This window comes from Phyllobates terribilis, unplaced genomic scaffold (assembly GCF_046119375.1).
Source record: "Phyllobates terribilis strain yellow unplaced genomic scaffold, ASM4611937v1 Scaffold_5__5_contigs__length_657084704, whole genome shotgun sequence".
NCBI classification, from domain to species: domain Eukaryota; kingdom Metazoa; phylum Chordata; class Amphibia; order Anura; family Dendrobatidae; genus Phyllobates; species Phyllobates terribilis.
Window position 1 is genome coordinate 201,290,090 of NW_027362765.1, and position 22,022 is coordinate 201,312,111.

Consider the following 22,022-nt stretch of genomic DNA (forward strand, 5'->3'; position numbering starts at 1 on the left):
TTCTGTTGCTGAATGGGCTGCACCTGTTGATCCATTATGAACAGGGAGTGGACGGCTTGTCCTTCAGGAGCAACAATTGGACATATTTTAGCAGAAGATTTAGTAATTTTTAACATTGGTGTCTGTTATCCTTTATTACCTCTTTAACAGAAGTAATTTAAAATGAGTCCAAACCCTTAAGCTTAATTCAGACACAATTCAATTTGGAGGTCTGAGTATTAAGACCCCAGACTAATGGACAATCACTGGGGGCAGTAGACAAGTGCTACATAAACCAGACATTTACCTCTTCAGCTCTATGTAGTCGATTAATATTAATTAAAAAAATATTTTGTACTAATGTGTTAAAACTATGGAATGTTGCCAGTAAATGTATGATTGGATCCTTTTTTTTATTCCTCTCAGCAATACTTTGTGCTATTAATCATCACTGATGGAGAGATCACTGATCTTAATGACACCAGAAATGCCATTGTGCAAGCCTCTAAGCTTCCTTTGTCGATCATCATCATTGGTGTAGGAAGTGCAGATTTTAAAGCCATGGAGTTTCTTGATGGAGACAATGGAGTTCTGAAATCTTCCAGCGGGGAGCCTGCTGCCAGAGACATTGTCCAGTTTGTGCCATTCCGACAATTCCAAAATGTAAGTTGAGATTTTATACCTTAGTTCCAGTATTTGGAATGAATTTTCTCGATTAGTATTTTCAGGACTCTGGCTTCATTCACATGACCATGTGTAGCCACAAAAAACTTCATGAAAAATGCAGAGACCAATGCTATCATCCATGTCTATTCTTTTATTTTTATCACTGCCATAGGCTTAAATGGTCTGATCTGCAATTACAGGCTAAAACAGGACAGGTTGTGGATTTTATTTTTTGGATTGGGCACATGGGTTCATGTGATGTCGGATTTTAAAAATGGACACTACATGGTTGGGCAAAACGTTTGGTCATAAAATATAGTGTAAGGATTTACTTACATAGTCTTTAAATAAAAATCTTTGCATATACATTTTATAAAAACGTTTTCTTAGCGTGTTGTCCACAATTTTTTAAAGATAATCTGTTACCATGTTTATGCTTCACAATATGAGGGCAGCATAAAATGTTTAGAGACCCCTGATTCCAGCCCTGTGTTTTCTTACCTGGCTTTTTGCTGTAGTTTTGATAAAACATGATTTATGTGCTCCATCTCCGCTATAGTCCTCTAATTGATGAGTTCCTGTTATGTAGTCCTCAGTATTCATAAGCTGTAGCTGGTTTTGGCTTACAAATACTGATGTAAATTACTAAATGTATGAACATTGCCTAATGGAAACAGTGTAGCTGCAGAGCACTTGGCTGCAGTCAGACCCATCTCCGATTATAAAATGCAGACTGTATACTGTAGGTCGGTGGGTTAATTTTTACTGTGATCACTCATATGGCTACCTGTTCAAGCAAACCTCACTTTTTTTTCCTCTACTTTTCAGGCCCCACGTGAAGCGCTAACTCAAGCCGTTCTTGCCGAGATCCCTAAACAGCTGGTCTCTTATTTCAAGTTTTTGGGAATGCCCCCCGTGAATCCTCCACAGCAGAAAACTGCATAGGCATACAGATGACCCCACTTGTAATGTGCTGCTACAACCAGGAGAAGTTACCATACAGAATTTTCTTACATTCATCATCTTTATTAAGACACTTTTTCAGGGTATTATCTGTCCTGCCACTACAGTACAAGAACGACAAAATAACAATCTTCATTTAATGGACTTTCCTAGTTACCATAACACTGAAGCTGCGGGGTGCTGCCTATTTTGCTTTTCTTTTGCTAAAGGGTATCATTTGGGTTTTCCACGCACAGGAAGTTGAGGTTTATTTTATGATTTATACAATGAAACCTATATCCTGGACCGATTTTAAAACCTTTTCTCAGCATTTCTAATCTACACAATGGATTAGGAGTAACAAATATGGTCCATTACGAATATGACACAACCACTGAGGGATATCACCCATCATAGTGCTGCGGGAGCAGTTTTAGTAAAAGCTTCTCATGCTCCAGCTACTCTATATAATAGAGGTCAGACATGTCGACATTCCACGGCTGCAGAAGACCAAAAACCTCATCTATGGAAGTTCATCCTCCAAAATGATCCAGGGGGCATCATTTGTGGTGGTAGTTGCACTCAGAAATGAAAGTAAGAGTTTTCCATGTAAGAGGGGTAGGAGCATTCCAACAATCTAGGAAACAAATTTAATTGACCAAAACCTAATTTACATATTTCATTACATACATTTTTAGATTTTGAAATGGCTGATAATCAGATATTGACTTTCTAGTTATGAGCCTATCCTAAAACATGCCTGATTTATCTACAAAACATCTCTTTACTGAAGCCAAATTGAATCTGCATGCTGAACCACAGGGTTGTGAACTGAAACTATATACTACAGGTTAGGTAAGGGGTCTGAAAAATGGCTGCAAAATAAGATGACTGATCTATGATTGGCCCATCCGAGACACGGTGCTCACAAAAGCCTCTTCATTTAACTCTTTCATGTAGCGGTACAAGAAATCTAGCAACTGGAATGATATTGGTAAATCCGAATTTATTGGACTGAGCAACATATAATTACTCGTATCTTACCTGAATATCACAATGGTGGTTAGCTGGTGCCTTTTTCTTAATCCTATGCGCTCTAAGAGGGTTAGATTACACTTTATTGTATGCCTTAATTTGCTATGCATTGGCTTGTAATGATATGTGCCTTTTTATATAGCTCCAAGGTAATCAGGCTAATATTTTCTGCATATGCCATATTTTCTGCACTCAACTCTAGTTGGAAATGCTTTTGTGCCTTTTTTGCTATTAAATTAACATTAGAAAAAAAATTATAATCATACTTACTATTTCTTGTAGTCCTCAGAAATCTATCTATCTAGCCCTTTTCAGTTTGTTCATATATCCATTTATTGTAACATGCAGCAGTACTTGGCATTTGTATTATGCAAGTTCACTTTGTACTCTGATCGGGCACTAGACCTATAAAGTAGACTGCTAGAATAATCCAGATTATTTTTATTTTGTAGTATCCAATTTGTTTTTCTATTTTTCATAGAAGTGCTTAATAAAATATGTAAACATTATTAACGGTCTGTTTTTTGTTGTAAACCGTGTAATAAGAATAATACAAATGACTTAAACAGCCACACATACTTGAACATATTATCCGAGCACACCCAAGATACTCTGATAACACGTTATCCGAGTACTTTCGCTCATCACTGTTAAGTCTTATAGAGTAATACAGCCAGCACCCGGGCAAGTACCGGGGCCCTGAGCAGGTGGGGGGGCTCACTCGCCGTCAGGCACCCTGCCGCGCTATGGGACCCGTGAGCGGTGTCAGCGCCCGCTCCCCCTCCCATCCCCCCACTCGCTCAGGGCCCCGGCAGCAGGCACAATACTTACCTCTCCCTGTGCCTCTGCAGCAGCTACTGTCTCTTCCGTGTCCTCTGACCTCTCAGGTCAGAGGGCGCGGTGACGTCTTTCCACCACTCCCTCTCCTGAGCTGTCACAGCGCAGAGCAGGAAGACTCTCGCAACGCTGGAGTCCAGAGGTGAGCAGGTGAGAAGTGAGGTGTGTGTGTGTGTGTGTGTGTGTGTGATAAATATATAGCATTTTATGGGGGCCAGTATTCTGGATGGAGCTATTCGCCGGTTTCTGAGCTATTGTGGAATTCACAACAGATATTGCTCATGTAATGTAAGAAGTGAAATCTTTGGCCTTGTACTATATAACTATATAACTATATATATATATATATATATATATATATATATATATATATTATATATTTCTCTGCGGTATCTGTGCATCATGAATTGTGGTGTGTTTAAACTTGCCCACGAAAACCTGTAGAGGGCCCTGGATGGAGCACTCTTGAAATTAAGATATTGGGGTGTGATCATAGAACCATCAAAAGTTTTGAAGCAAATGGTGAAGAGGGTCACGAAAGACTTGTTGAGAGAAAAAAAGACGCACACTAACTGCCAAAGATTTGAGAAGAATCAAACGTGAAGTGACCAGGAACCCGTTATCCTCCAGTGATGTGTCCTATTCCAGATCGGCAACCTCTCTGCAGTGCCCAGACATGGCTGAGGTAAGAGAGGCCGAAACCTGACCTCCACTGAACAAGACACAGAAGTGGAAACCTCAAGACTGGGCCAAGAAATACCTGAAGACAGATTTTACAAAGGTTTTATGGACTGATTAGATGAGCGTAACTCCTAGATCGATGGGCCTGTGGCTGGATCAGTAACAGGCTGACCTCAACTTTGACTCACACCACCCAGGTGGATGTTGGGTACAGCTATGGGCTAGAATTATTAAAGAGGAGCTAGTTAGACCTTTTTGGTTTGAAGATGGACTTCAAATCAACTCCCAAACCTACTGCCAGTTTTTAGAAGATACTTTCTTCAAGCAGTGGTACAGGAAAAACTCTGCATCTTTCAAGAAAACCACAATTTTATTAGTTCACCCATGACAGCACCACGAGACAGGGGATCTGCCCACCAAGGACAGGAAACCTTCAGGTTAAAAAGGGCGGCACCTCTCTCTCGCTTCAGTTTGGTTTCCTGTCCTTGATGGGAACCCTGCTTACCTAATGCTGAAGAATGAAGAAAGCTTCCTGTCCCAGGCCAGGCCTGCTGGTCTAGGCAGGGATATCTTCTCTTCCTCGGTCGGTCTGGATTCCCTGGAGACGCCACTGTAGAGCTCGGGGGATCTGCTCCGTGTGCGTTGGGGTAGCAGCAGCGTCCCCTGCCTGGGGTCGGCCGCTCGCGCGTGGCCAAGACTGCGGGATACTGACACCCCCCCCCTTCCTCCCTCCCCATCTGCGCTAACAGGAAGTTCGGTCCGTGCCAGCGGGTGACTCGGTAGGTGACGCGGCTTGGGAGCCGGCGGACGTGCTCAGAATGCGGCGCTTCCGGGATGGAGGTCACTGCCAGAGACACGCCGGGGGCGTGCGACGTCGGGTAGGGGGGGGATGTTTCCCCCTCCAATTATGGGGATGTTTCTATTGGCCACGCGGGAGGTCAGTTGACCAAGTGCTAGGATAGGAGTGCCTCCAAATTTTATTCTGGCCCTCTATCAGGGTGCTTCCCAGCCCATCCAGTAGAGAGGAGTGATGGCAGACATTGAGCAGCAGGAAGATCAGCTGCTGCCTGGGGAGCAGGACAATGCTCCTATGTGAGCCAGCCTGTGAACTGCTGAAATTTCTCACGCTGTGAGCGTTGACGTCAGTAAGGTTAATAAAGTTCAGCGCTGGCCGGCTCACAGAGGTTACCGTGACTGGCGGTAACCTTAATGACGTCACCGCTCAACACTGCAGACAGGTTCTCCCAGTACTCCCTGTGTTCCAGCTGACGCGCTGAGTGGTCACATTTTTCTTCTCATATGTCAGCATACCATTCGGATGTAGCAGAGTTGAGGGACGTCCCACGACGCTCCTCATTATGGAATTACGGCGGACAGGTGATTTTTGATTTCTATTGGAATAAATGGGTAAAAGAGGGTCATGGTGTGTGTGTGTGTGTGCGTGGGTGTGTGTTTTTTTTTTTTTATGTCCCCTCCCCAATTAAAGGACTTTTTTCTCAGTGTGTCTTTATATTACTTCTGAGTATGGGGTTAGGAATGTCTGATAGACACCTCTCCATTACTAACACCTGGGCTTGATTTCAGCGGACATAAAACAGCTGACATAAACCCCAAAACTATTACCCCACTTGCCAATGCTCCAGGGCAAGTGGGATGAGGCGAAGCGTCAGAATTGGCGCATCTAATGGATGTGCCATTTCTGGGGCGGCTGAGAGCTGGTGTTATTAGTCTGGAAGTGGAACAATATCCATGGCCCTTTCTCAGCCTATTAATATCAGCCCGGAGCTGTCTGGTTAGCCATTGCTGGTTATTCGAAATAGGTGGGACCCCATGTTCTTTTTTTTTTGGGGGGGGTCCTCCTTTTTAATAACCAGTAAAGGCTACGCAGACAGCTGTGAGCTGTTATTATTCTGGGAAGGAGCCACTATCCATGGATCTTCCCAGCTTATTAATATCTGCTTCTAGCTGTATGCTTTCCCTCAGTTGGTTAGTAAAAATAAGGAGGATCCCACGCCATTTAAAAAAATATGTATATATTTAATAGGTTTAAAGAGGCTAAACATCCTTTAGTGCCACATGAAAGGCAATAAAGGGTGCTAGTTTATTATATGTAGGGGGCGTGTGACATTAAATATCTACGGGACATCTATCCTATTTATCCTATCTATATATAAGATTGCTTTATTACTTAAACTAGCTGTAAATGAAAGCGAATGACTATGTAAAAGCTGATATTAAAACGTATTGCATACAGATTGCAAACGCATGTCATACGGATGCTACTTGATAAAAATCGCATTTCTCTCGCATGACACTCGTCCTTCTTTTCAGGAACAACATCTTATTTATGTTGATGAGTGCGAGCACAAATATTGAGGTAAAATACTGACCAAATACTGAACGTGTGCACATGGCCTTAAGGGCTTGCTTACACTGCCCTAGATTCTCTCATTTGAGAGAATCGGGTTTCATTATGCTAATGACGCTTGGCTCAAAATATGTCAGAGTTTGAGCAGAGTGTCATTTTACTCTAATCTGAGAGAATTGCAACATCGGTGTGGAGAAGATGGAGAACGTTTAATTTTTCCATCTTCTCCATTGTTTCTGTGCACGTACATCGGACTGACAACCCATAGAGTTGCATGGGTACACACAGTCCAATTATGCTCTTGCAGCATTCTGCTATTGTTTTCTTATGCCGAATCAAAATCAGAAAAATTGCAGATCTGCACTGCCCCATAGAATGTCTAATCTCTCTCAAATGCAGGGACAAGAGACTTCCTGCTTCTACATAGAACACAGAAAAATTAGTTGGGTACAAAGGCAAAATGAGCAATTGTAACCACACAGTGCTACATAATATGATGACTCCAATATATTAAGAGGATAAAAACTTTTATGGGAGGAGTGCTTCTTTAAATTACCATAGTTTGTCCAGACAGACTTTTCTAGAGTCGTATCTGGTAGGAGAAAATATGACATCATAATTACAACCTTAATCATTGGTTCTAAGAAATCTACAGACGCAGTACTAACACTTGTATAAAAAAATGTTCTGATACTTACCGTAAGATAATATATACACAATATAGTAATATGTACACAGTAGTACATTATATAGACCAATAGTTGATGTAGTACATTCCTGCCACAATGTTATCTTCTTTGCACAAAAGGATGTAAATATATGTCCTATTTGAGTCTCCATGTGTGGATTGGGCTGGTAGATGCCAGCTAACAGCTGTAGTCTGAAGCTGAGCTCCAATCGCTGCTGTTAACCATTTAGATGCCGCTATCAATTTATGACAGCAGCATTTCAATGAATTGGGGTATCAATGGGTTACCATAGCACTCAGGAGCCTGCTGGAGGCCTCCATAATAGCCAGGGCCAGCCCGAGAGATTACGGCGCCCTAGGCGAAACTATTTTGTTGCGCCCCTACTATTCTTGGCAGTAGATGAAAACTTGGGATATAAATTTAGGAGCAAAATAAACCACAACAACAATGATTAATTAACTCTCTCCTAACTCTTTAATCTTCTGAGACGTTGTATAGGACCAATATATACAAAGTAATCAATAACACAAAACAAAAACGACCATAAGTAATTAAAATTTTTGTTTCCTTGCCTTTTTTTTTTGAAAAGGATGACACTAAGTCACCGAGATTAATTTGTTTAGCAACTTCAGATTCTATCGAAATTGTTGCCAACCCAACCAACCTCTCTTGCGTCATATTTGCCCTTAAATATGTTTTAATTAGCTTTAGTTTTGAGAAGCTTCTCTCTCCTGAGGCCACGGACACAGGCAGAGTCAAAAGAATTCTTCGAGCCACCACCAGGTTGGGGACACTTTCTTTCAAGTCAGATTTAAGCAAAAGTTCAAGAACGTCTTTTGGTGATGAATCTTCTGGAACACATCTTGACATTGCCTGCAGTTCACCACATAGCTCTATGGCATCGATTGTCTTTTACTTCGTTGTGTGTAAGAGACTTTTCCAGAGCTTTACACTTATCCAGAACAAATTTGCTTGGTTTTCCCTCAAGTGAACAGATGTGGTACAAAAATCCAAATTTCAATTCCATTTCTTTCAGCTGAATGAACCGCTCATCAACTGAATTTATAGCAGTATCTAAGATCGCAAAGTAAAAGTTAATTTTGAAACTCTGTTTCTCATCTCTTATGGGCTCATCTTTCCCTGCATAAGAGAACTGTCTGTTTTTTTTCTTTAAACGTTTTGGCGCAGAACTTGACTCAAAATTAGCTGGTATGCCAAGCTCTTCTGCGATTTCCCTCGCATCAACTAACAGCTTCTCAAACTCTTCATCGCTTCTTAATGATTGCAGATATTTATTTGTTTTGTCAAGGTGTTGAGAAGCAGCAGCTAAATCGAATTCTTGTGACTGAAGTAACTTACTTGTCAAATTGATTTCGTACAAAATGTTGAACCATACTAGAACAGATGTAACAAAAGAAAAGGTTCCAACTTGTTTAGCAAGACCTTGAGCTTCTAGCCATGAGACATTTCCGGAGCTTCCTGTGAGACTAATATTTTCTGCTAGGTCCAATTCGCTCAATTGGTAACGGAGGGGGGCCAGAGCATCAATTCTACTTTCCCACCTTTTCTCGCTTAGGGGTTTTAGAGTCAGAGATGGCAAATGACGCACGAGTACTTCCCAACGCTGAGTTGACGAAGAGAAAAATACGTAGAGATTTTGAACCAACAGGAAAAAAGTTGTCGCTCCAAAACAACATTTAGCGGCATCGTTGAGGACTAAGTTTAGAGAATGGGAGCTGCAAGGCACAAAGAATGCACGTGGGTTTATGTCCACAATTCGTCTTTGTAGTCCAATGTTTTTTCCCTTCATGTTGCTCCCATTGTCGTAGCCTTGCCCTCGTAAGTTGTCCACAGAGAGTGACAGTTCTTCAAATTTGTTCAAGACAGCGGCTGTCAAACCACCTCCAGTTGTATCAGAAACAGGAATGAATCCCAAGAAGTGCTCTTTAATTTCAAACTTTTTGTCTTCTGATGTGGAAACAAACCGAACAATGATAGTCATTTGCTCAACATGAGACACGTCAGAAGTACAATCCAGCACTACAGAAAAGTATTTTGCAGTTTTGACATCGTCAAGAATCTTTTCCTGAATACCATTACTTAGCAGTTGAATCATCTCATTCTGTATTGTTTTTCCCAAATAATGTACATGAATCTCTTTGTCCCGGATTTTCCGAATGTGCTCACACATGACGGGATCGAACATAGCCAAATACTCCACAAATTTCAAAAAGTTCCCATTATTAGATGCAAACAATGCATCATTTGATCCAAGGAGCGCTAAGTTTTGCGTACCTAGTACCCTCACTAGAGCTATCAACCTTTCTAAAATTTGATGCCAGTATTTTTCTTGTTCTTCAATTTTGCGTAAGTGTTCTTCGTCAATGGTCTTGTTCATCTTAAGTCTATTTTCGAGTTCCTTCCATTTTTGAAAGCTAATCATGTGATCTTTGCTTTTTTCGTGGCTGGCTAAAATAGCAGATATGTTTTTCCAGTCATTTACACCATCAGTACCTAAGGTTGAGCGTTTGATGATTCCTAGTTGAAGTGATGAGTCTGGAAACAACGTGCAGCAAAAACAAAAAACTGAATTTTTCTGAATAGAATACGTTAGCCAATTGCGTTCAAGACTTTCACCATTGACAAGACGACGTTTATAGTGAACACAAGAAAATCTTCTACGATTAGTGTCCAAAGGAAAATCGAAATCTTTAACTTGTGTGGGGCCGAGTTTTACTACATCTAGGCGTAAGTCATCATTGATTACGGTCCACGTAGCGGGATCGTCCGAATAGTCTTTGCGTAGTATTTCTATAGATGTACCAGCCTCCATGTCAGTACTGGTACTTTGATCAGATCTACCACCAGATATTGATGGTTGTAGTTCACTATTTTCAGCATGAGAAACAAATTCTATTTCCACATTCGATATTTCCGAGGCAACAGAAGCCTGTTGTTCCAACGTTTGGAATTCCGCGTCTTCATTTCTATTGCTTAGATATCTTAAAAATGACCCTTTGATTTTTTAAAGCGATTTCTCCTCCTCAGCTTTTCTTTTACGGTTCTGAAACCCCGAAAGTTTTTTCTTCTTATCAGCCATGACTCGTTACAACACACAGCATTTAACTAAAAGTTAACGCGCCGATTAAAATTGTTATCTGAACATTATATAATACGATTTTACTTTTAAGACAAAAAACACAAATTTCTTTAACAATTTCCAATGTTTCCAATATTTTTGAAAATCAAAACAATATACCTACCTCCCAGCGCCTAACACTTTAGAACCTAGGCAAAAAATTTACTAAAAACCTCCTATTTTCTATTTGCATTCATGAAACCTCATGGAACAATGAATCTAATGAATATACAAAATAACAGCAATGGCTCACATGATAAAGCATGCAAACAGTAGAGACCTACCTCGAAAATATTCTAATCGCGCGTCGATATGCTAAAAACGTAGATACTATCTCCCTTGCCTTAGCTCAGAGGTCCCCAACCGCCGGTCCGCGGACCAGGACCGGGCCGTTGGGGTTTTTCAGCCGGTCCGCGGCACCGCCACAGACAATCACTAAACATTGACAGTGTGCTCTGGTCTGCGGTGGCTCAGAGCACACTGTGTGGGGTGGATGCTGCCCATTGTTCTAGACTCCCGCAGGGTAGACCTGTAGAGGACCTGTGATGACATCAAGGTACATAACTGTGATGTCACCACAGGTCCTGAAGCAGGATGAAGCAGGGGCGGAACTACTGCCCGTGCAGCCGGTTCATTGAACGGGGGCCCCGAGGGAGAGGGGGCCCCTCCAGCCTCCAGCAGGGCCGCCATCAGGGCATGACTGCCCTGACTCCAGTATGGGGCCCGGCCGGTAGGAGCCCCCTCGGAGCCCCCCTCTTGTGCGTCTCTCTCCTCATGGGGCCCCCGGCCCCATGCAAAGCGCCGGGTCCAGGACATCTCCTAATTCCTCTGACTTCCGGTCATGTGACGGCGCCGTCACATGACCGGAAGGCAGGAGAACCTGGTGTCAGCGATTTGGACGAGCGCCAGGATTCTGCAGGGATCGCATGGGGGTAAGTATAACAAGTTTTATTTTTTTTTTAAATACAATTAACTAGGAGTGGGGGGAATGGGAGATGCACATGGGGGGAGGGGAGAGATGAGAGATGCACATGGGGGGAGGGGAGAGATGAGAGATGCACATGGGGGAGAGGGGAGAGATGCACATGGGGGAGAGGGGAGAGATGCACATGGGGGGGAGGGGAGAGATGAGAGATGCACATGGGGGGGGAGGAGAGATGAGAGATGCACATGGGGGGGAGGGGAGAGATGAGAGATGCACATGGGGGGGAGGGGAGAGATGAGAGATGCACATGGGGGGAGGGGAGAGATGAGAGATGCACATGGGGGGGAGGGGAGAGATGAGAGATGCACATGGGGGGGAGGGGAGAGATGAGAGATGCACATGGGGGGAGGGGAGAGATGAGAGATGCACATGGGGGAGGGGAGAGATGAGAGATGCACGGGGGGGATGAGAGATGCACGGGGGGATGAGAGATGCACGGGGGGGGATGAGAGATGCACGGGGGGGATGAGAGATGCACGGGGGGGGATGAGAGATGCACGGGGGGGATGAGAGATGCACGGGGGGGGATGAGAGATGCACGGGGGGATGAGAGATGCACGGGGGGGGATGAGAGATGCACGGGGGGGATGAGAGATGCACGGGGGGGATGAGAGATGCACGGGGGGGGATGAGAGATGCACGGGGGTGATGAGAGATGCACGGGGGGGGATGAGAGATGCACGGGGGGGATGAGAGATGCACGGGGGGGGATGAGAGATGCACGGGGGGGGATGAGAGATGCACGGGGGGGGATGAGAGATGCACGGGGGGGATGAGAGATGCACGGGGGGGGATGAGAGATGCACGGAGGGGATGAGAGATGCACGGGGGGGGATGAGAGATGCACGGGGGGGGATGAGAGATGCACGGAGGGGATGAGAGATGCACGGGGGGGGGTGAGAGATGCACGGGGGGTGGATGAGAGATGCACGGGGGGTGAGCTGCACATGTGGGGTTATGTTTACATAACTTTGTTGCCTTATGAAGGGCGGGGGGGGGGGCCCCAAAAATTTCTTGCACAGGGGCCCACTACAGTCTGTGTCCGCCCCTGGGATGAAGTAAATGCAGCTGAACAGCAGCTGTCAGGACAGCTGCCCTGTCCTGCTGCAGGGCATGATGGGGCCTCAGTGATGCGGCTCCTGGCACAGTACATTATGTGGGGCTCCTGGCATAGCTCCTGGCGGGGACCTGGTCTACACTATATGATAAGTATGCACTAAACTCCAAATCCCTCCATTACCCCGCCCCCATATGACCAAAGCCCCGCCCACCCCACCCCCTCCTTGCTGGGCCATGGAAAAATGATCTTGCTTCAAGCCGGTCCCTGGTGCAAAAAAGGTTGGGGACCACTGCCTTAGCTGGCCTGACTGGCAGTCCAGGCAGTCTACGCCAATGCGTCAAAACAGACTCCTCCCACTAGCCGCATCGACTGCTGATGACATCTATCAATATAATCGCCAACTAGTACCTAAAGTCCAAACTACGTATAAATAGTCCATATGGTACACCTACCTTTTAAGTATACGTACTTTTTTCTCTCGGGCGCCCCCTTAGTGTAGTGTGTGCATTTTTGGTTGTTTGCTTTGCCAACATTTGAAAACTTAGGAGCAAAATAAATGCGCGGGATCAAACACCTGTCAGCAGACGATGCAAACGACTCATGTCCGTAGTTTAGCACTGTTATGTTCTGCTACCAAAGCTAAGGAAAGAGAGGAGATCTGTCCCTACTATGAGACTCAGCTGAATCCCTACGATGTAACAGGGAACCTGATCCTGCGATCAGACCTGCTAAAGTCCTAATCTAGTCTGTACGAAGACCTATAGATGTGGGGAGGGAATCCCTACAAGTACTAAGGACTGGGAGGAATATGGGACACCTCCTAACAGAAATAGTAGCAGACAGACGAACAAACAAAATAGATAGAACATAGAGGTCCGTAGACCAAGCAAACTAACAGAGTTAGATACAGAGCACAGGCTAGCTAGAAAGTAGATATACAATGAAGTCCAGCAAAGCCAGAAGGGCGGAGCAGGACTAAATAGGCCAACAAGGTCATGTGACCAGCAAAGGAAAAAAAACCTAACAGCAAGGTTCTAACAGTACCCCCCCTTCTAAGAGGATCCTCCGGATCCCCTAGGACCAGGCTTATCAGGAAATCTCCTGTGAAACGCTCTGATAAGTCTGGACGCGGAAACATCATCTGACCTCACCCAAGAGTTATCCTCGGGTCCGAAACCTTTCCAGGCCACAAGATACTGCAAACTACCTCTATACCGTCTAGAGTCAAGGATGCGAGAAATTTCATATTCCCCGTCCTCCACCACCGGAGGAACAGAGGCAGAGGCGTCACCATCCGACACAACAGCTTTTTTTAACAGAGAGACATGAAAGACCGGATTAATTCTCCAGGAGGTAGGAACCTCCAACCTAACAGCAGATTGGTTGACAACCTGAAGCACCTTAAAGGGCCCTACAAACTTGGGACCCAATTTCTTAGAAGGAATCCTCAACCGCAGATTCCTAGAGGACAACCAAACCATGTCACCAACAGCGAACAAAACCTCCTGTCGTTTCCTATCAAAGTAGTCTTTAGATTTTCTGTTGGCCTCCTGAAGATTACCACGCACATCCGTCCAAACTCTTTCCAAATCACCGGAAAAATTCTCCTCCTCAGGCACGGCAGATCCCAACTTGGAGAACGACCCAAACGACGGATGTCTCCCAGAACAACAAAAAAAAGGCGAACAACCAGCAGAAGAAGATGTATGATTGTTCAGAGCAAATTCGGCAAGTGGCAGAAACTCAGACCACCCCTCTTGATTGTCTGCCACAAAACAACGCAAGAACTGCTCAACATCCTGGTTTTTCCTTTCTGTCTGGCCATTAGATTCAGGATGATATCCGGACGAAAACGACAAATGAATTCCCAACCTGTCACAAAAGGCACGCCAAAAACGAGCCACGAACTGAGGACCCCTATCAGAAACAATGTCAGTAGGAACGCCATGAAGTCTGACAATTTCCTTGACAAAGGCCTTAGCGAGAGTTTTAGCGCAGGGCAGTTTGACGAAGGGAACCAAGTGACACATCTTGCTAAAGCGGTCCACGACCACCCAGATGACAGTAAAACCCTCAGAGGGGGGAAGGTCAGTTATAAAGTCCATAGCCAAATGTGTCCAAGGAGCACTGGGGACCTCCAAAGGACAAAGCAACCCCGCAGCAGGAGTATGTGAGGACTTAGCTCTAGCACATATAGTACATTGGCGCACCCACTTAATGACTTCCTTCTGCCATCCAGGCCACCAAAAACTGCGACCCACCAGTCTCTTGGTCTCAGAGATTCCGGGATGACCTGCCAACCGAGATTCGTGACACTCAACAAACAAATCTCTCCTAAAGGTCTCAGGCACAAACAACCTCCCATGAGGAGTGTTAGATGGGGCATTCTCCTGAGCTTTAAGAATCTCATCTTCCAAAACGGAGTCTAAAGCAGCTATCACAACACCTTCTTGTAAAATGTTTTCCTCTTTCTCAGCACCGACTATGGGAGAAAAACTGCGAGACAAGGCATCCGCCTTAACATTCTTAGTACCAGGGATGTAAGTAACGGAGAAATTAAACCGCGAGAAAAACAGTGCCCACCTAGCCTGACGGGCATTCAGGCGCTTGGCAGCATCAAGATATATCAGATTTTTATGATCCGTAAGAACCTGAACGGGAAATTCCGCACCTTCCAAGAAGTGGCGCCAGTGTTCAAATGCGAGTTTAATAGCCAATAATTCCCGATTACCAATATCGTAATTCAATTCAGTCTCCGAAAATTTTTTAGAAAAAAAGGCACAGGGATGTAATCCATCCCCGTTATCCTGAGACAATACTGCGCCAACCCCCACAGAGGAAGCATCAACCTCAACCAAAAACGGCCTAGTAACATCAGGCTGCATAAGGATGGGAGCAGAGGTGAACCTCTCCTTGAGATACACAAAAGCTTCAATGGCCTCAGAAGACCACTGAACCGCATCAGCACCTTTCCTGGTGAGATCAGTCAGAGGTTTGACAATACTAGAAAAATTTTTTATGAACTTTCTATAGTAATTGGCGAAACCCAAAAACCTCTGTATCGATTTCAAACCAATAGGCCTAGGCCATTCCTGCACAGCCTGAACCTTAACCGGATCCATCTCAAAACCTTTGCTGGAGATAATGTAGCCCAAAAAACTAATTCTCTGTACAGCGAACTCACATTTCTCCAGCTTAGCAAAAAGCGAATTGTCCATTAATAACTGTAATACCTCACGCACGCTCCGCCAATGAGACTCCAGATCTGGCGAATAAATCAAAATGTCATCCAAATACACAACCACATTTTTACCGATCAAAGGTCTAAGGATGTCATTAATCAGATTCTGAAAAAATGCAGGAGCATTAGTGAGACCAAAAGGCATAACCAGATTCTCAAAATGACCCACAGGAGTGTTAAAAGCAGTCTTCCATTCATCACCCTCCTTCATGCGCAACAGATTGTATGCCCCCTTAAGGTCAATTTTAGAGAACCACTTGGCCCCCAATAACTGGTTAAACAGATCAGGAATCAATGGCAGTGGGTAAGGATTGCGTACCGTAATTTTGTTAATCTCACGAAAATCCAGACAAGGACGTAAACCGCCGTCCTTTTTTTTTACAAAAAAAAATCCAACCGCCACAGGAGACTTAGAGGGCCTAATGTGACCGGCGGCCAAGCTTGTCTGTATGTATTCCTCCAAAGCCTTCCTCTCAGGAATAGTAAGGTTAAATAAACGACTCTTAGGAAGAGTCGCTCCAGGGACAAATTCAATAGAACAATCATAGTCTCTATGGGGAGGCAAAACCTGCGATTCCTTCTCAGAAAAAACTCTCCAAAAATCCTGAATAGGAACAGGCAATTCTCCCCTATCCAAAGCTGCAATACGCCCGTTACAACACTTGTCATAACATTTATGGCTCCAGGATTTAATTTCACTGGTAGACCAATCCAGTACAGGATTGTGAAATTTTAACCAGGGCAAACCCAATATTACTGGAGAAGGCAAGTTATTCAACACTACCAAATCCAATTTCTCATGGTGAACACCATTAATAGTGAGAGGAAATTCACTGACCTTGAGAGTAATATTCTTCAAAGGGGAGCCATCCACAGAAACCACAGCAATGGGGGATGACAAAGGTTCAGGTTTTAAATTGAGTTTTTCCACGAATCCCCCATCAATTACATTCAGTGTAGACCCGCAATCAACAAACACCCGAAATTCCATTAATTTTTCCTGAGCAATCGTGGAAGCAGCTAAAAATACACCCTTGGAATTTAAACAGGCAATACGGGCGTGACTGACCATTTTTTTTTCTTTCTTCATACGAAGCTCACAGCCTTTAATCAAATGACCAGATTTTCCGCAGTAGAAACACAAGCCTTGCGAAAAACGACGGTCTTTTTCTTGAGAGCGAGGTGCCACCGATCCAATCTCCATCGGTTCACCACTGTTAGTACACACATTATCATAACCAGAAACTGACATAGCAGAGGATTTGCTCTCATTAACCCTAGCACGCAGTCTTCTATCCACCCGTATAGCTAATTGCATAGCCTGTTGCAAATCTTCAGGTGTAGGATAAGCAATTAGCAGGTCTTTAACCCTTTCACTGAGCCCAGCAAGAAATAGACTTTTCAGAGCAGAATCGTTCCACCCTGTTTGAGTGGACCAACGACGAAAATGTGTACAATATTTTTCCACATTACCTGATCCTTGTTTTAGACGTCTCAACTCAGTCTCAGCTGATGCGACACGGTCAGGATCATCATATAATAGTCCCAAAGCAGAAAAAAAACTATCCACTGATCTGAAGCATGAATCACTAGGTTGCAAAGAAAAGGCCCACTCCTGAGGCTCTTTGCGCAAAAGTGACATTATGAACCCTACGCGCTGGGATTCATCCCCAGAGGACTTAGGTCTCAAACGAAAATACAATAAGCAAGCATTTTTAAATGAAAAAAATTCTCGGTGTTCACCAAAAAACAAATCCGGCAAACATACCTTAGGCTCCAAGAAATGTGCTCCAGGACAGTTACTCACGTGCTGACGGAGCTCGGCCACCTCCAGAGAGAGTCCCTGCAGGCGATGAGCCAAATCCTGAACCGACACCATGATGGAACAGAAAAATCTTTCCTTAGAGAATTTGCTGGCTGGACTTACTGTTATGTTCTGCTACCAAAGCTAAGGAAAGAGAGGAGATCTGTCCCTACTATGAGACTCAGCTGAATCCCTACGATGTAACAGGGAACCTGATCCTGCGATCAGACCTGCTAAAGTCCTAATCTAGTCTGTACGAAGACCTATAGATGTGGGGAGGGAATCCCTACAAGTACTAAGGACTGGGAGGAATATGGGACACCTCCTAACAGAAATAGTAGCAGACAGACGAACAAACAAAATAGATAGAACATAGAGGTCCGTAGACCAAGCAAACTAACAGAGTTAGATACAGAGCACAGGCTAGCTAGAAAGTAGATATACAATGAAGTCCAGCAAAGCCAGAAGGGCGGACAGGACTAAATAGGCCAACAAGGTCATGTGACCAGCAAAGGAAAAAAAACCTAACAGCAAGGTTCTAACAAGCGCCTCCTTTCCGTGCGTAAATTGAAGCTCAACGGTTTTTCTTTTAAATTTATGGTAAAAAAATTTATGTACACTTTTCTTTCCATCCCTAAAACTTTTTGCCTTTTGAAAAGATTTTTTTATAATTTTTTCTATTTTTTCTCTGGCGCCCCCTTAGCGTCGGTGCCCTAGGCGGCCGCCTAGTTCGCCTATACGTTCGGGCCGGCCCTGATAACGGCTATCTTAGTACTCTTGTGAAGCTCATATGAAACCTTTACTTTTAGTTACACTACTTTTAGTATTGCAGAATACAGAACAAGTGATCTAACAGGTTCAAATCCCTTAAGGTAGCTAAAATATTTTTTTCAAAAATATAAAAATTAAAATTGCCCTCTTTCCTTTTATTTAATAATAAAAAAATAAACATTTTATATTCCTCTTGGTAAAAGTCCTATCAAAATGTAAAATTAATTCACCCATATGCAAATTAATAAGAGGTTAATATTTCAGCTGTTGCGTGAATCTGCTACTAAATAGTTCTGATATAATATGTCAACAGTTTACTAATGCATCTGGCCCAGAATATTACAGAAACCTTCAGTAATGCAGTATTGAGAACCAAAAAGATGCTACAACCCGAACAGTTGATAATGAACATATCATTGAACATGAAGGATAATCTACATGCAGGCATCCTTTACTGTGAACGCACATCTACATGCGTTATTTACCATCTTGATGCTAGATGGCACTGCTCATCCACAGTGCAAGCTTATAATCCAAAATTGGGTAAGTAAATAGCAGTTGATTTTCAGCATGTATAAAGTAATCATAAAGCAGGCTCCTTATATAACTATCCATAGCTATAAAAAGGAAACGCTGCAATGTTCCATGAAAGGTTATCTACTTAGGGCCTTCGTTATGTTGGATTGTGCTCTGTGCAGGACCTTCTGCTTGCGCTCCTCCTTCTCTCCATACATCACTCTTCATAAAGTGCCATAAACTGGTGTAATACCAGTGCTTTATTTTTAACGTAAAAGCAAAGCCACAATCAGAGGAATTAAAATTCCCCCAGAATTCAAGAAAAAAAAAAAACACAGCAAAAAAGGCAACAGTGTTTACCTTTCCAGCTCTCAGAACTAATGCACTACCAGGATGCCGCAAACCCATATATTAAAGATGGCGGCAATGTAACACAGGTACTTTAGATGCAGTGGCACAGAAACACAGAGCAGCCAGTACAGGGTTAATAAAAAGGGGGATTTACTGTAACAGGGTCAATCTCCATGCAGGGAGTAACAGGGGAAATATGGGGACAACAAGGGAAGTAGCAGGTAATATGCTATAACTGATAATCCACAGTTGGCCTAGATGTAGTGTAGTCGACACGGTTGTAATTGGCAGTTTTTACACTTAGCTGACTCTTGCTCCTCACAAGACAGTTGCCGGCTGGTGTCGATGTTGCTTTCTTCCGGCTTCCCCGCCTAAACAATGCTCTGTCTTCTGGTGGCAGTGGGCAGTCTCTGGTTTGACCCGCTAGTCCATAACAGTGCACCTCACTTGCTCGGCTCCAGGGATCATGCGTCTCTTCTCCCTCTAGTCGGGCTTGACTCCCACTGTCCACTGCCGCTTTTCCCACGAAAAAACTCCTTTCCCACCCTCTTCCTAGACACGAGCTCAGTTCTGCGGTCACCTGACTCCTCAGCTCTCTCTCTGGACACACCCCCAGCTTCCCGGTCACCTGACTCCTGTCTCGCAGTCTGTCTTCCCCCTGCAACAAGAGGCACGGCCCTGGCAGTTCCGGATCCCTTGTTCTGAAAGTACTTACACCTCGGTCTTCCCCTTTACAGCAACACGGGTGCAAAATACTGATGAGACAATCACTCACAACCTACCAGTTCATGGAGGGGGTGATTGCTTAGTATTAGGATTGCACACAACCCTCATGGGGTGCACTTAGGCGGGCTGCCCAGTGCTGTTTAATAGTACTGGCGTCACGAATAGGCTGTACACCAGATACTGTGCACTACACTCAAGTGTGACAGCGCCCTATACAAGCAATTTTAATACTAAGCAACCACCCCCTCCATGAACTGGTAGGTTGTGAGTGATTGTCTCTTCAGTATTTTGCACCTGTGTTGCCGCCATCTTTATTATATGGGTTTGCTGCATCCTGGTAGTGCATTAGTTCTGAGACCTGGGCAACACCGCTGCCCTTTTTTGCTGTGTTTTTTCAGGGCTTAATTGTTCCCAAATAACACATGCAGCCTAAATAAACGACAGTACACTGGCTAATGACTAAGTTCACATGTCTAGTAATTATCTGCTTGAAACGGATCCAGTAAGCAAAAAAGCTGAGCCGTTTCAGATTGTAGAAAAACGGATGGTTATTTAATGGATCTATTTTTCATAGACTTCAACGTTAAGAAAAAAAAAACTGATCCAGTTGCAATCCAAGACAGTACAACTTTTTTTTGTTAAATCCTGATAACATAATGATTGCTGCTGGATCTGTTTCAAATGGATGATCACTGGACATCACTCAGCCTCACTAATCGCCATCACTATATTCTGCTACAATATACTATCCAGTGATTAGATAGCACTGCCACACAAGTAAATATTACCTTAAAATTCTCATATAATACCAATGTGGTGGTACCCACCTCAGTACAGATGGTTTCTGTGACTATACTGACTGACCGTGGTTACACCTATGCAGTAATACCTCAAATAGTACTATTATTTTTATCCTGTGAATTTTTATTTAAAAAAAAATACAAAAAATAATTGTGCCATTTTTCTCACTGCATTCACCAAGCATTGATCAGTAAAATCTAAAAAACTGCAAGTGAAAACTTTTTTATAACTAGAACTGATCAGCAAGAGTCACACAAAACAATAAAAGCAATCTCAATGATGACTCAAATAAAAACAGGATCAAAGGGCATCTGTCTATAGCTATAGCAGAGTTGGGCAAAGTACGGCCCATGGGCCATATCCGGCCTTCTGGCTATTCCAGTCCAACCCTCTGACAGAGACAGCCGAAGGGCTAAAATTAGTGCCATCCGCCGCCCCCTGCCTGCGTCCTCAGAATGCAGATAGCAGTAAATGCATTGGTTGAGGGCGGAGCTGCTGACCCCTTCTTCCACCAATCAGTGTGTGTGACTGAGATGGCAGACGCGATGACATCACCATGTGCCGCTACGATCACGGTACTGGTGCACAGCGGTCTGAGTGCTGGTCAAGTCTGACCGGGGGCACTCGCCAGTCCTTGTCAATTGTGGGGCTAATAAAATAATTAAAAGGTTTGTGACACCAGTTGAGATGTTCGACCTGGTTGGGCCGGGCACTGATGAAGACTGCTGGGAGTTAGGTGGTGATGAACAGTGCCAGATGATTAACGATTCCCAACCAGTGCTGGTTCCCAGGAGAGTTGGAATAGGAATGGTGCAGCAGAGATATATATACAGCCAGATATATAAACACCCAGACTAAAGGGAGGTAGTCGCTGGGTCCTCAACACAGCCTCCTATCTAGGAAGCTTTCTGCATTGCCAAATGTGGAGATCTCCTGCAAACCATTCCAGGGTGACTGTCTGTCACCTCTGACACACCCGTGATACAAGTACTCGGTAGTAAATCTCCAGACTCGTGTCCGTCACATATGCTCGGTAGTAAATCTCCAGACTCACCGCCGTCACATGTGCTCGGTAGTAAATCTCCAGACTCACGTCCGTCACATGTGCTCGGAAGTAAATCTCCAGACTCGCGTCCGTCACATGTGCTCGGTAGTAAATCTCCAGACTTATGTCCGTCACATGTGCTCGCTAGTAAATCTGGAGACTCACGTCTATCATGAATGAAACTCAGTATGAACTGCTCTCATCTATTTAACAGACTGGGTCACCAGTCACAGAATTGCCAATTCTACGGATGCAAATTGAGTTGCAGGATGCTTGACTGTGAGCACGAGTCCCAGTACAAGATGACAGATCTTAATTAGTGTTGAGCGAGCATGCTCGACACTGCTTGGTACTCGTCCAAGCATCTCACTACTCGGGATGTTCAG

The 22,022-nt window shown here is 44.1% G+C and overlaps 1 protein-coding gene across 2 annotated transcripts in view; it reads left to right on the forward strand.

The window, feature by feature from the left end:
- The window catches only part of CPNE1 (copine 1), a 62,266-nt gene extending 59,135 nt beyond the window's left edge, over positions 1 to 3,131 (forward strand). For both annotated transcript variants that reach the window (XM_073683717.1, XM_073683716.1), the window contains exons 15-16: positions 406 to 642; positions 1,474 to 3,131. In XM_073683717.1, coding sequence (XP_073539818.1) covers positions 406 to 642; positions 1,474 to 1,590 — 354 coding nt within the window. In that variant the 3' untranslated portion in view covers positions 1,591 to 3,131. The remainder of the gene's footprint in view (positions 1 to 405; positions 643 to 1,473) is intronic.
- Positions 3,132 to 22,022: the final 18,891 nt, after the last annotated feature.